The sequence below is a fragment of the Aethina tumida genome, chromosome 5 (genome assembly GCF_024364675.1).
Source record: "Aethina tumida isolate Nest 87 chromosome 5, icAetTumi1.1, whole genome shotgun sequence".
In the NCBI taxonomy this organism is placed as follows: domain Eukaryota; kingdom Metazoa; phylum Arthropoda; class Insecta; order Coleoptera; family Nitidulidae; genus Aethina; species Aethina tumida.
In genome coordinates, this window is record NC_065439.1 from 19,158,831 (window position 1) to 19,173,372 (window position 14,542).

At 30.2% G+C, this 14,542-nt stretch overlaps 1 protein-coding gene and 2 long non-coding RNA genes across 5 annotated transcripts; 2 read left to right on the forward strand and 1 right to left on the reverse strand.

Annotated features, from left to right (window-relative positions):
- Positions 1-10,556: 10,556 nt before the first annotated feature.
- LOC109607180 (uncharacterized) lies at positions 10,557-12,644 on the reverse strand. Of its 2 annotated transcripts, XM_049967732.1 has the most exons (4): positions 12,437-12,644; positions 12,236-12,380; positions 11,225-11,548; positions 10,557-11,166 (listed from the first exon to the last, which is right to left on the reverse strand). In XM_049967732.1, exons 1-4 carry the CDS (start codon positions 12,496-12,498, stop codon positions 11,146-11,148), a joined length of 552 nt encoding a protein of 183 aa, XP_049823689.1. In that variant the 5' UTR covers positions 12,499-12,644; the 3' UTR covers positions 10,557-11,145. The 2 variants fall into 2 exon arrangements, with proteins under 2 accessions (XP_049823689.1, XP_019879257.2); XM_020023698.2 differs by lacking the exons at positions 10,557-11,166; positions 11,225-11,548 and adding an exon at positions 11,615-12,138.
- A 68-nt stretch (positions 12,645-12,712) lies between these two features.
- Positions 12,713-13,303, forward strand: LOC109606478 (uncharacterized). 2 transcript variants are annotated; one of them, XR_002192084.2, is made up of 3 exons: positions 12,713-12,727; positions 12,783-13,124; positions 13,179-13,303. It is a non-coding gene; the product is annotated as an uncharacterized LOC109606478 (long non-coding RNA). The 2 variants fall into 2 exon arrangements; XR_002192085.2 differs by having other exon boundaries at positions 12,800-13,124.
- A 558-nt stretch (positions 13,304-13,861) lies between these two features.
- Positions 13,862-14,466, forward strand: LOC109606480 (uncharacterized). The gene is made up of 2 exons (XR_002192086.2): positions 13,862-14,309; positions 14,367-14,466. It is a non-coding gene; the product is annotated as an uncharacterized LOC109606480 (long non-coding RNA).
- The last annotated feature ends 76 nt before the right edge of the window (positions 14,467-14,542 follow it).

Here is a 14,542-nt window from a genome sequence, read left to right on the forward strand (position 1 = left end):
TCTTATTAGACTTTTTAAAATTTTGACCATTTCTTATTAGTTTTTTTATGTTTCTTGATATTTTTAGAACTCCTTTAATTATTTCCATTATATCGACGAAATTTTTACACTTTACAATAGTAATTGACAATATTTCAGTAATTTTACCAATTTTCTCATTAAACTTTTTCAAATTTGTTAGTTTATTTAATCATTTATGTATCATTTTTTAATTTTTAATTGTGCAATATTTTTATAATTTTATAATTCAAACACAAAAAAATAGGTACTCAACTTTTCATGTATGTTAGCTTACGTCATCATCTTCACCGATGGACCGATGGGACGGGCTCACATCTATTTAGACTATTTTGTTTTGTAAACAAATCTGAAGGATTTGTTTATATTTGATAATCGGGGCAGTTTTTAAGAAAGAACCGGGCAGTTAAGCTTTAAATGTCGAGAGTTAAAGTACGTTTGTTGTAATAAAGCGTATTATTGTGAATTTAGTGTTTGAATTAAACTAAAAAGACAGATTAACAGTCGCTAATCTATCATGTATTTTCTTAATTCAACCTGTTGCCTCATATTAGATTTTTTAAATATTTTTCCAGTATTTTAATGTTTGTTTTTAATGAAATATTATTGTTCAGATATTTCAATTTCTTTTTAATTTTATTTTTTTATGTTTGAGATTTAATATTATAATTTTCTTGTTATTAAATATTTCATTACATTTCATATTATTATTTCTTTATATTTTAAGTCTCCCTTAAATATTCCCATTAAAGCAATTAATTTTTTCATACATTACAATTTTACTAATTTTCTAGACAATGTTTTCAAATTATCGAATTATTTAATCATTTGTATGTAATGTAATTTGTGCGTAATTAAAAACAATATTCTCAACCTTCCCCTATTTTCTTAGTGTTTATATGTATAATGATTTTAATTTTAATTATGTGAATATTTAATATTTGTAATATTTCTTATATTTGTACTGTAAAAAACACAATATTTTTACAATTTCATACTTCAAACACAGAAAAAAAACAAATCAATTTTTCTTCTAATTCAAACTGTTTATATTAGATTGAACTTTTATTAGATTTAAAAATTAAATTTTAATGTTTATTTTAATGAAATATCGTTGTTTAGATTGTTTTTTAGGTTTAATATTATAATTATTATATTATTTCCAGAATATTATATATTTTATCACATTTTCTATTATTGTTTTATATTTCTTGATATTTTAGGTTTCTCTTAAATATTTCAATTCAAACTGATTAATTTTTTTACACATTACAATGTTAATTAATAATTGTTCAGTAATTTCCCTAATTTTCTTATTAAAGTTGTTTAAAATTTGCCAGTTTTTTTCTATGTAATTAAATTTGTGCGTCACATTCTCCAATTTATTGGAATTTACATGTATCATTTTTTAATTTTTAATTGTATGGATGTTTAATATTAATAACATTGATTATTTTCATGATATAAAAACATAATATTTTTCCAATTCCGTAGTTCAAACCCGGAAAAAAATAAACAAATCAATTTTTTTGGTATTTCAGTAATTTAACCTGTTTATAATAGGTTTTGCGCCATATTAGATTATGCAAATTTCGATTTCCAGTTTTATCTTGTTATTTTAATGTATCCCATATGAATCATTAATTGATATTTGGAAAATTCCGTATGAACCAATTAACTTCTTTCACGTCTTTAAGACATTAATCGAAAATCGTCTTCGATTACCGATTACGACACGGAACAAAACCACGTAATTTGGAATTTTCAGATTTGGAAGCTTTTTAAGTGATTTCCTTCACACGCTAACGAGTTATACAAAATCAGTAACATTCCATCAAAGAGCAAATTTACAAATCCAACCAAATATTTTCTTAACAATTTACACAGAGACGGTTTGAAACGTTTATTATTATTATTATTTCAACTCCAGAAAATTCACGGTTTTCGTAGAAATAATCACTAATTCTAAGTTTGCAACGTCGAACGAATAAATTAGCATGTTCGACACGGCAGTAAATTTCAAACAATTTGTGACAATCAACAATTTTTCTGTGGCTCGTGTCTCTCATCGGGAAAATGCGCCGCACGTTGAACCGATTGGGAAACTCCGACAATCGATTCTGATGAAATTTCGGTTATTTTCTTTGATTTCATCATTCTCATCGTTAGGGGAAATTAAGAAACGCAAATTAAGTGAACAGGTTCGACTGATAAAACAATTCCGGGCGTTTTAATTAGAATTTTACAGTAAGTGATTGTCCACATAGGGAGATGGCATCAGAATTCGTGACTGAAAAGTCACAAAAGTGGCTGCAAAAATGCGTAACTGTACCACAAATTGTTGTGCACAGTGTACAATCTTAATTGCCATTTTTGACTTGAATCTAGAACACGTGCTGGATAATTTAATGGTGTGGTGGTAAATGTACGTTTCATTGAGGATTTATAGATTAATTATAAATATCAATTTGACACATTAATTGCATTGCAAATAGTTTCTAAGTAACGTTGTTGGGCACCCAATGGTTTTAATATTCGTGGCATCAATATACTGATGGGAACAATGGTCTATATTTAACCCCTATGTCACAATTAATTTACATATTTTCAATAGTTTATAATAATTAAGCTATTATGCTACCAAAATAGAAGACGAATAAATAATAATATTGTTTAAAGAGATATTTCAATTGTTTCATTATTTGTTATGGTATTTTTAATTGAACTTAAAAACAACTTATTCTTTTTAAATTTACGATTTTAATCAGATACATTGACTCAAATTTCTTAAAATTATCTAAATAATTTGGACAAAACAAATGTTATTTTATTCCCAATGATGCACTCGAATTTCCTTAATCGTCTCATGAATTCCCAGACACATAACGCATATAAAACAATTCGAAAATTACATATTCTATTATTATTCCTCTCGTTTCCACGTGTCACTAACTTCTTCCTTAAAACAAAGAACAGAGACAGAAGCCTGTTCGCCACTAATTCCTCATAAAACTTTCCAGTTGTTTTACATGTGCATTTTACATAATAATTTTTAATAAGTGTTTGTATTTTGCGAGGACAAAGTACTGACGTAGGTCTGATTTTTATGTTAAAAAATGACAAATAGTTGGTTCTGTCACCTTTGCCATTGACTTTGAATATGTACATGCATATTAGATTAAAAAAATACTGCGATAAACCTTCACACTTTTAGAGTGATTTCTGTTATTATTTTTTCTGAGTGGGCAAATGTGAAGGATTTACTTTTTTTTTAAAGAAATTATAAAATTATATGTTTAATTAGCGGTTTCGAAATAATGTCACATTATGTGTTTAATTTTAATTACGGTAGTATACCAATAAATAGCAATTTACATTAATTGAATGGAAGGAGTATTATCTGCTAATAGAAAAAAATAAAAAATAAATAATTAAAATGCATAAATTTACATTGATGGCTATAATTATACTACTTTAATAAAAGATATATATTTAATGTTCTTTCTGTTATTGGTGTATCCTCTATGCAGATGACCAACATATTTTTATTCTTTAAAAACTTTGACTAAAACTATGACACAATTTGTAAGAAAAATATTATACTTCAGATTTTGCTAAGATAATATGGCATAATAAGTCATCATTATCTGTATTATTCAAAAATTTAGAGAAATCTTAGGTATTAGGTTAGTTCAAAAAATTTCAAAAAAAGGTAACTAATTAAATAAATAATTTGAATAGCTACTGAAATTAAAGCTAACCTGACTTGCTGAAATTAGTTCAACGACTGTGAGAAAAAGGTTGGATATTTAAGTTTAAAAAATTAAAATATTTAATATAAATTCTATAATATTTATAATATTTAGTTTAAAAATTTAAAAATAAACAATTTAATTAAAAAAATATTTAATTTAAATTTATAATTTTCTAAATATTAAGCATAAAAAAATAAAAATCACCATTTAAATTTAAAAAGCAAAATATTTAATTTAAATTTATAAAAATTTGAATTGTTAAATTTTAAATAAGTTGAAATATTAAGTTTAAAAAATTAAAAATAATTTAATTTTTTTTTTAATTAATAAAAATATATTTTATTTAGATTTACATTATGTTAAATATGAAAATTACAGTTTAAAATTAAAAAATAGTTAATTAATTAGCTTAAATTTATAAAATTTAGAAAATAGAGTTTAAAAAAATAATTTAATTTAAAAAATAATTAAAATATTTAATTTATACATATATTATATTTGACATATTTAACTTAAAAAATTGAAAAAAAAAAGGAATTTAAATTAACTAAATTAAAACTTTTTATTTAAAATTAAAAAATTGGTATATTAAGTTTAACAAATAAAAAAATACTTAAAAAACTTAAATATTTTATTAAAAAAAAAAATGAAAATTACAACTTAAATTTAAAAAAATAATTTAATTAAAAAAGAAATAATATATTTAATTTAAATTTAAAGAACAAAAACAATTAATGTAAATTTATATTTTAAATGTTAACCTAAAAAAAAAATTACAATTTAAATTAAAGGAAAAATAAAATATTTAATTTAAATAAATATTTTAAATATTAAGCTTAAAAATAAAAAAAATAAATTATAAAAATTAAAATATTTTATTTAAAATATTGTTTTAAATATAAAATTTTAAATAAAAATAATTTAAATCAAAAAGTTATTATTAGCAAAAAATAAAATACCTTAAGAACGTTGCAAATTTTGAATTTCATTTAAAATTGGGGCATTTAAAATTGTTTTAAATATTTTAAGTAACATTGCACAGTCGTTGCATTAAGTAATACTTTTATAGGTCAAGGATAATCCAGTTATTGTAAGTTCCTAATTACGTACACAAATTACTGTCCATTGTCTCTAACGAATATTTTATAGGTACATTAAATATTAAAAAAATCACTTTGCGATCAAAACACAACGACGAATATTCAGACAAAGAACAATAAAAATAATAAAAGAAAAAATATTGACATTTATATGGCACTAAAATAATAATAATATAATTTTGTATTTTATTGTCCCATTAAAAATTAATGATGTGGCAAAGTAATTAAGAATATTTTTTCAACTTCGATAATATATTGCGTCTACCTGAATTTAAATAAAATAATTAAAACCATAATCAATACAAATTAGTAGGTGACGTAGTAACAATAATTTATTTTTTTACTAATGGTCTTTTTAGGTGTTGTTCATAAAATATAAATTGTTGAGCGTCACAATCAAGGATTGAATGTTATTGCCGTAATTTTCCTTTGGCAAAGTTGCTTTATAATTAAAACAAACAGCATTATATTATTATTATTACTATTATTTATTTATGTTATTGCATGTCTCGATTGCTTCGAAATCATAGCACCCATTCAACGCTGCCACACGCAAACTTTAATATTAATTGATAATTTCGCTCACCTGCTGTTTGTTCATATTTCATTGACCACCAATTGACCGTGTAAATGGGAAAATTATTCCCGGAATAGAGCCACCGACGAAATTTGAACAAATTGCATCCAATTAAGAGGGAAAGCAAACTTCGTATTGAATCAGACACAATGGCTGTGTGAAGAGATGCATTCAATCTCAGGTTTACTGACCATGATTATAGTTATGTAGGTTAATCATTACATAATTGATATTTTTCGCAAATTGTGCAATATGTTTATCTATCCGATTGTAGTTCTCAGCTTTCACTGCTTAAAAACCCATAAGCACTTTCACCATAAAAATGACATATCGTATGGATTTATTTTCGGGTTCAAATCAGGACCACGTTTTTATTTTGTTAATTATCCTGTTTTGAAATGTTAATGGCTATTTTGTGCATCGTCCAGTAAACAATATTATAATATAATAAGTTTAAATGGTTAATTTATTAATGAATGCAAAGTTGGCCACTTCAATTTCAATCATCGGGAAGTCGACCTTGATTCGCAATTCACAAATTCAAGAAAAAGGAATCGCTACATTAGATTAATGTTAACCAACGAAAGATATTTCCTGAATTGTGGGCTTTCGATTCGAAGGGTAAGGTCGATGCGCAAAACTCAAGGATTTACCCGATCAACTCAGTTAAATAAACACGTCCAACGAAATTATTGGCGTACTGAGACGTAATTCTTGTTTTTGATAGTACTAATATAATTGATAATCAATTAGATAATGCGAAAACACAATTTTTGCTTTAACCGAACAACCAACATTAATGTAAATGTTATGCAAATAACAAATATATTATATTAATTAGAAATTACGTTTCGTTTACAAATTGTTACAAGTTTGGAGGACTTCTGTCAGACCATGTTCGATAACTACAAATTAAACGGCATGTCGCAATTGTATTAATTTGTTAATTGTTTTCAACGCCAATAAAAACTAATAGTTAGTTAATTAGTGACATTATTGGTTAATTGTGTAAGCAAAATTTTAAAAACTTCTAGCATCAATTGCTGCTGATAAAAAAAGCTTGCAAGAGTATTACCGATTAAGCATCAGTTTGATTTATATTGACCTTTCTGATTGGATCGTTCAGATAGATTATTAAAGTACAATTCAACTGGAGCAATCTATTTAGGCCTGCAGTAACTGCTTCCTGATCAAGTAAAATCTATCAAACAATTTGGTAAAAATTCCTTGTTGTAATTACATGGTAACGGTTTAGTATGTAATTGTACATTTGAAATCCGTAAATTATTGTATCGATTTTATCGGAAGTCGGTCGATGGAGATTGTTTGAGAACTGCACGAATTGCAAAGTGCATTTGGTGCAGTTTTTATTAATTATTTGTCTAGCACGTATGCATTTATTAAACACAAATATTTAAATGTTTGTTTTTGTTTTAACGTATATTTGAACCGGCTTATGTAACGCCAATTATGTGTCCTGTAAATGCACGAGAAACAAGATCCAATTAGATAAAGATATGTTTCTATATGACTTTCGCCAAGCTGTGTTTTATTTATATTTTTAAAGTGAAAATCAATGAAAATGCTAAATTCTTAATTTATAGTGGCAGCCGACACTTTTATCCTTTCATTTTATTATTTACTAGCTGGGATAGGAAAGGCAAAGAAGTAGAATTAATATGTACATATTTAGACTTCTTACACTCCATGTATATATTTTTTTAAATATAATAAATAATTTGATTGTAACGAATATTTTATTTCTTCTTCACACAAAATACTAAATTGAGGAGGATAACAAAATTAGGTGTTTAACAATTGTTAATTCTCTTCTTGCATTCAACAATGAAACAATGGATTGAAAATGGTAAATCTGCTTTAACAATACCTACTTAAAAAAGGTAATTGAAGAAATATTTTAACATATTTATATATTGGCTAGGCTACAAAGACACCAAATGATCAATGCAATTGTCTACTGCAATCAAATTGACAAAATTTGAGACTCCATGGAAGTTTCAAAATGTTAAACGGGTTCTATCTCATCATACGGTCCAAATGTTTCTCAGTTTAAACGGTTAATTCTGATTTGACTCTGATGAAATCTTGACAAAATTTGTTGATTGTAATCTTTATTTATTTTGATGATTAAAAGTTATTTCCAAGAAAGTTATATTATTTTAAATGTTGAAAACATTTCTATTATCTAAACCAAAAACGAAAATTCTTACTAATTGTTTAGAAATAACATTTTTATTGTACGTGTATATAATGATTAATTTATATAATTATATTGAAAATCATCATCAATGTTATGCAACTCATATTTCATCCTTGCATCACGGGTTGTATAAAGAAATAAAAACACTTTTTTTGTCTTTTGAAGTGGATATTTTCAATTTCCTGGATTAAATAGTTTTAAAAATATTTTTAATGTTTTATTTTGACTGGTAATATTATTTGAATATTTCTGGGTATCACATTTATTTTACTTTATATACAGTAGTGGCCACTACTATAAGAATTTTTTAAAATGTTAATTATTTATGACATAATTGTTATATAGTATTATAAATACTACTATATTCTCATTCTTCAGGGTTACCTTAAATTGAATACACAAAAATTAACCTCATATCCTTGTCTTCAAAATAGGCCCATTCAATTTACCTATATACCACCAAGGATAATTGATAAATGTAAAAATATCTTGTTAAATAATAACAGTTAAAATTAATTGCATTGATAAATTTATTTAATTTATAAGGGAGGTAACATTAATTAGAATATTGACGATTTCAACAAGTTTATAAGAGGTTGTCATGGTGTCCGAAAATCTCAGCCAACTTCATATAATATGTTGATGAGTTCAGGAACTTTGATGTATTCAACAATTAATTTTAAGAATATCTGATTTTACTTACCTTCTCATTATTCTCTTCAAATTCTTAATTAGAGAAAGAGTGCTCAAAGTTCCATAATTAAAATAATGAAAAATTTATTCAACAATAACAATTTTACTTACCTGTTTCTTAACTAATTAACGGGAAATTAAAGTATTAATTAAAATAATAAAAATAAATTTGTGGTTTAATATTTGTTTATTTAAATTGCAACACTACTGTAAATAATAAAACGTACACAACAAAACCACAAACACACTTCAACATGGCGGCCAACACGTGCACAAGCGGGGGCGCAACGGGGTCCCACATGTCGGGGGGCAACAAGGTGGCATGGCGCACGGCACTGGCATCACCACCGCTACGAAGACAGCCAGGCTGCGGAAAACACGGGACGCAGACCGGCGATCGGGGACAGCATGGCGATGGTGGGCACGGGCACACAGCTTCCGGCACACAACAACTTGTCGGTGGGCATGCTGGAGGGCAACACTGAAGGCAACTCGGCGGACATCATGCCATCTCGGCTTGTGTTTGGTGGTTCAACTATAAAATACGAGAATTTTGAGGAGCTCCAGGAACTGTGAGCGGAGTAAACGACGAATGAATGTTTTTTGGTTGGCACGGTAGCGAGGTAAACTTTTTCCCAGGCTACTATTTTTTTTCGTCGAACGTTGGATGGGTTTAACAGCTAGCTGCGACACAATATTTAATATTAATATTGATTAAGGTTGTGGTTATTGTTGTGAATTTATTATTATTACTGTTATTATTATTATTATTATTAATAATAATTTTTAATTTTCAATTTATTATTTTTTGATGATCACGTGATCGGAAAATGTGGTCACGTGAGCGGAATAAGGTGGTCACGTGACTGGGGTGGGGAGGTCACGTGATCGGGCTGCGAAAATTTAATTTTTATTATTTTTTTTGTATTTTTACTATATTTAATTAAAAAAAATTAATAATTGTTTAATAAAAATTTTAAACAAATTTCTTTAATTAGTGTGTTTTCTTACCAATACCACATTCTGGTGTTTATTTTATCTTTTAAAATTATTTTTAAATTTATTTTTATCTATATACTTAATAATATTTTTACAATTTTTTAATTTCTACATAATTTATTTTTTAATTGACTATGGAGCAAACATTTTTAACTATAGAAGAAATGATATGGACAGTGGGACTTTTGGAGGGTGGCATGAATCAAACTGAGGTTGCGGTGGAAATGGGGACTACTCCAATCGTGATTTCTCCACTCTATGCACGATATAGGGATGAGGGAGATGTGAGGGAAAGGCACCGGAGTCGCGTTCATATTATAACTTTCAGTGTTCAACCGTTGTCATGGGAAAATCGAGGTATTCCACTTTTGTGGAAAATTCTTTGTGGCCAAATGAAAATAGAGCAACAGTGAGTTTCTGTGATGAATCCCGGTTTGGAATTTATTCTGATTCTAGAAGAGTGTGCGTATGGAGAGAGCCAAACAATACAACTCGTCTTCCCAATGTCCAGGAAGTGCACTCTCTTCGTTATGGTCTGTGGACGGATCAGTATCGGAATAACAATCGACCTCATTTTGCTGGAGAACTTTTTGAAGGCTAGATTATACGTGGATCAGATACTGTCACCAATAAACTTTCCATATGCAACAGCCATTAAGCCCAACTTTGTGTATATGCATGATAAGGCCGGATCTCACATTTTAAGGATTATATTGAAATTTTTGGAAAACAACAATAGTGGTATGTTACCATGGCCAGTACAGTCCCCAGACTGAACCCCATCAAGCACTTGTGGGTTTGGAAAGGCCAAGAAACAAAAGAAGAACTCAGTTTAGCTTTTCTCGTTGCTTGAAATGAGATTCGCCAACAAGGCATCGATAACCTAATTCTGCGCATGCCCAGATGATGCAGAGAAGTTGGAACGAATGGAGATTATACAAATTATTAAACCACACTTTCTTCAAGTTTTGCAATCTAGAAATATTCTTTAGTTTCCATGTTAACTTTAAGAATATCTTATTTTACTTACCTTTCCATTATTCTCTTTAAATTCATAATTAGATAAAGAGAGAGCTCAAAGAGTAATTAAAATAATGAAACATTTAGTTCAATAATAACAATTTTACTTATCTACTTCTTAACTTTAATTATTAACTGGTTTTTATAGTCACAATTAAAATAATAAAAACAAGTTTGCGATGTACTATTTTTTTATTTATATTGCAACACTACTGTGAATAATAAAACGTACACAATAAAACCACAAACACACTTCAACAAGGCGGACAACACGGTGCGCAAGCGGGGGCGCAACAGGGTCCACATGTCGGGGGGCAACAAGGTGGCATGGCGCACGGCACTGGCGTCACCACCGGTACAAAGACGCAGGGCTGCGGAAAACAGGGGACGCAGACCGGCGGACAGGGACAGCATGGCGGTGGTGGGCACGGGCACACAGCTACCGGCACACAACAACTTGTCGGTGGGCATGCTGGAGGGCAACTCGGAGGGCAACTCGGCGGACAACATGCCATCTCGGCTTGCGTTTGGTGGTTCAACTATAAAATACGAGAATTTTGAGTAGCTTCAGGAACTGTGAGGTGACTAAACGACGAGTGAAAGTTTTGTAGTTGGCACGGCAACGAGGTAAACTTTTTGCCAGGCTACTAGTTTATTTTTATCGTCTAACGTAGGACGGGCTTCACAGCTAGCTGCGACACGATGGGCTTGTACGATTAACATCATGACTAGATTTTGAGGACATGCACAAACGGACAACAATCATGAGCATGGATTTCTCGCCTAACAAAAGATTTATTGTTATTAGTACATAAAATACAAGGCGTGGTAAAACTTTTACTTTGGTTGTGTAATTCCTGTTGTGTTTTTCATGTGTTTTGGGGGTACACTTAGGGATCTGGGCGCACCACACGCCACAAGGCAAAGGTCCAACCATTTTCATGGCACAGGGCTTAAATCCGGTCGGACAACCATCATCGCAGTTCATCCTTGGAGGTTTGACATATTCGCAAGGGTTTCTCCCGTCCAGTGTAGCACCTCGACACTTGGCTGTCCTAGGATCTGGATATTCTGGTGTCTTGCCCAGCCCAAGGGAGTGCCAGTCGATGTTGTAGTTGTTATAGTAGTTGTCATATCTCAACTCCATCCTCTCTTGTTCTGACAACTAAAAATTAAAATAATCAAGTAATTAACATACCCATCAATTCATATTTAAATGAGCACATCGAAGTTATTTAGACTAAACTTTATTAAACAATTACAAACGAGTCACAGAACACAGGACATAATTCATGGACAACAATAAGGAGGACATTGGCCTGCAGCCGCCCTGCCAGGTTTAATGCCAACGGGGTGGTTGTAGCAGTGGGCCTTGCAAGGACAATCGTACATGCAAGGACCCTCTTTCGGCTGCCAGTGCTTGCAGCAAGGTCTCGTGCAACAAGCCGGATCCCCGTTGTACTTTTCCGCCTTCTTCTTCCTTTTGGGCGGACACGGTTCGATCTTGGCGCACCAGGCGTCACACGGGTGACGACTGGCGGGCGGCGTCATTTTCATGGAGCATGGTTTGAAACCCGTGGGACAACCGGGGTCTTCTTGCGGTTCGGAACGTTTGAGGCTGTAGTCCTCGCAATGGGAGGTGCGGATGACGCGGACCGGGTTTACCTTGCACGACTTTTCTTTTTGCTTGTAGTCCACGTTGTAGTAGTTGTAGTAGTTGGAGTAGCGTTTTTGGAACATCTCCTCCGGGTCCATCTAACAAAGAGAGTTTGTTGGTGGTCAACAACGACTAGCAACTTTTACAAAATGGACAAACAGCATAAAGTGCACACAAAACACGTTATTTTCGTACCTCTGGTGGACAGGACATTGGACATGGTAGTTGGAGGGGTTTGACTGGTCTGGGTGAAGTGGGCAACAGAATTGGTGGAGGTGATACATGGCAACATGCTGCGAATGGAAATTGAGGCTCCACTACACAAGGTGTTGGACAAGATCTGTCAAATTGTATGATTAATTTATTTAATTTATCGTTATTTAAATTGGCACCTACGGGTTAAGTTCGGATATACAGTCCGCTATTTGATCAATAACACACTCTGCTGTGCTGCACATCTTTGAACGTGAATTTTGAAAAATTGGAAAAAAACTATAGGATTTACATTGATTGAGCCAAAAAAATTGGACAGAAAATTTTGTGTCTACAATTGACAATTATAAATTTAGAATAAGTCAAATGTCATCAAGTCATTTTGTCTTAATTGCCCGACTGTCAATGCTTATATAAACACAATTTTTGAATATTAAAAAAAAATAGATTGAATAAGAATTTATAAACCATCTCGTAAGTCAAAATATTAAATATTTCTATAGATATCTGAAATGTTTAATTTTGAAAGGTTAAAACAAATTTCAGAAGAAGAATATCCATGTCTACTAGATACAAATCGTCACCAGAGTTAACTTCAAACGGTAACCATGAAACGAAATCAATATTCGTCTCAAATTCCCAGTCGACACTAGCAAATAATTTTCGATCCCCAGTTTTCAAAATTTTAGTAAGTGGTAGTTTAACTTAATGAGCAATGGGTTGCTGTCCAGCCCCTTGCTGTCCAGCTCCTTGCTGTCCAACATTCTGCTGCGCACCAACTTGCTGTGTCTACGTGCCCTACGTTTATCCTGTGTGTATGCCATGTTGCGTCCCGTGTTGCCCCCCACCCTGTTGTCCACCTTGTCCACCCGTAAGTATTTTTAATTATATTCTGACACCCACTAATTTTTGGTTTCGTTTACAGTGTTAGTTTAGCCGTCGACACAGCATTGGTGCTTCAGAAATTAAATTGTGATAACTGTAACTGTAATAAGTAAGGTCTAAAATCAAGGATGTAATTTAATGAACAATAAATATTGTACAAATATATTGCTATGTTTTTATTTAATGAGTTAAAGCTTGTTTGTAATATTTACTAAAATAAATTAGGAAAAATCATATCACTACTGTCTTGAATAATTATTTTTCTATAAAAATAATGAACATTTGTGAAGAATTTTTAGTATTTTTTAATGACAAAATACAGAAAAAAGTCATTCCAAATGAGTATAATAAAGTAAATATGTAGAAAATTTACACTTTCAAACTGACCAAAAAGAAACATGTTACTTGCATCACGTGCTTATCAGGCAACAAAATTTATTTATGCTACTGGTACTTCTTTGAATGGAGTATAGGTTCACAACTGATTATTATACATTTTTTAATTTTAAACCAGCCAAAAATTTAAAACTTATAAATAATTGTTTGGTCTTTTATGGTTCGACAAAAAATTCATTGAAATTAAAATTTTAAAAAGCTTAAATTTTTTATTAATTGTTCAATGAATAATTTGAAACTTTAATCTGTTATTGAAAATTTTTTGTTATTTTTGTACTTTTCTAATAATATCAATTATAATGTTTATTTTTATGCTAAATTATTGAGTCTAAACTATATTTTTTTAATATTTTCCTAAAAATACTATTTGGTTATCTTTTGTTTTAAACACGGTCCTGTCGACAATCGTTTATTTCACTCCATACGTTATGTGAATACATTATAGATTAATAAATTTTTATTCAAAAAATCTAGCACGTCCAAATAACAAACAAAAGTGTTGTTACTATGGAGAAAAACATTGTTTTTCTTAACATTCTCTCGTAACCACAAAGCGAAATCATTCACCCTAATTCGGTCAAACAAGACGGTCGCAAAACCAACGCTCCGTAAATTTCTAAATTCTTGTAACTCAAATTAAATCACATCAGAAACAATGGGTTGTTGTCCGGCTCCCTGCTGCGCACCAGTATGCTGTGCTCCTTGCTGCTATGTAGCATGTGTTCCCTGCTGCTACCCCTGTTATCCATGTTGCGCCCCGTGTTGTCCACCTAGGGTAAGTTACTAATTTTTATTTAATTCTATTATTCCTATTTGAATTTTCCATTTATAGTGTTGTTAAGGATCCGTGTCCTGGTGCTACACTAACGAACCCTTGATATCAAACGTTTTTATTTAAGATGTTTAGTGAATAAAGAGGGTTTGAATACAAATTGTTTCTTATTTGATTATATAACTATTAAGTTGCTTACTATATAACTTTTAAGTTGCTGCTTAAAGTACCAAGGT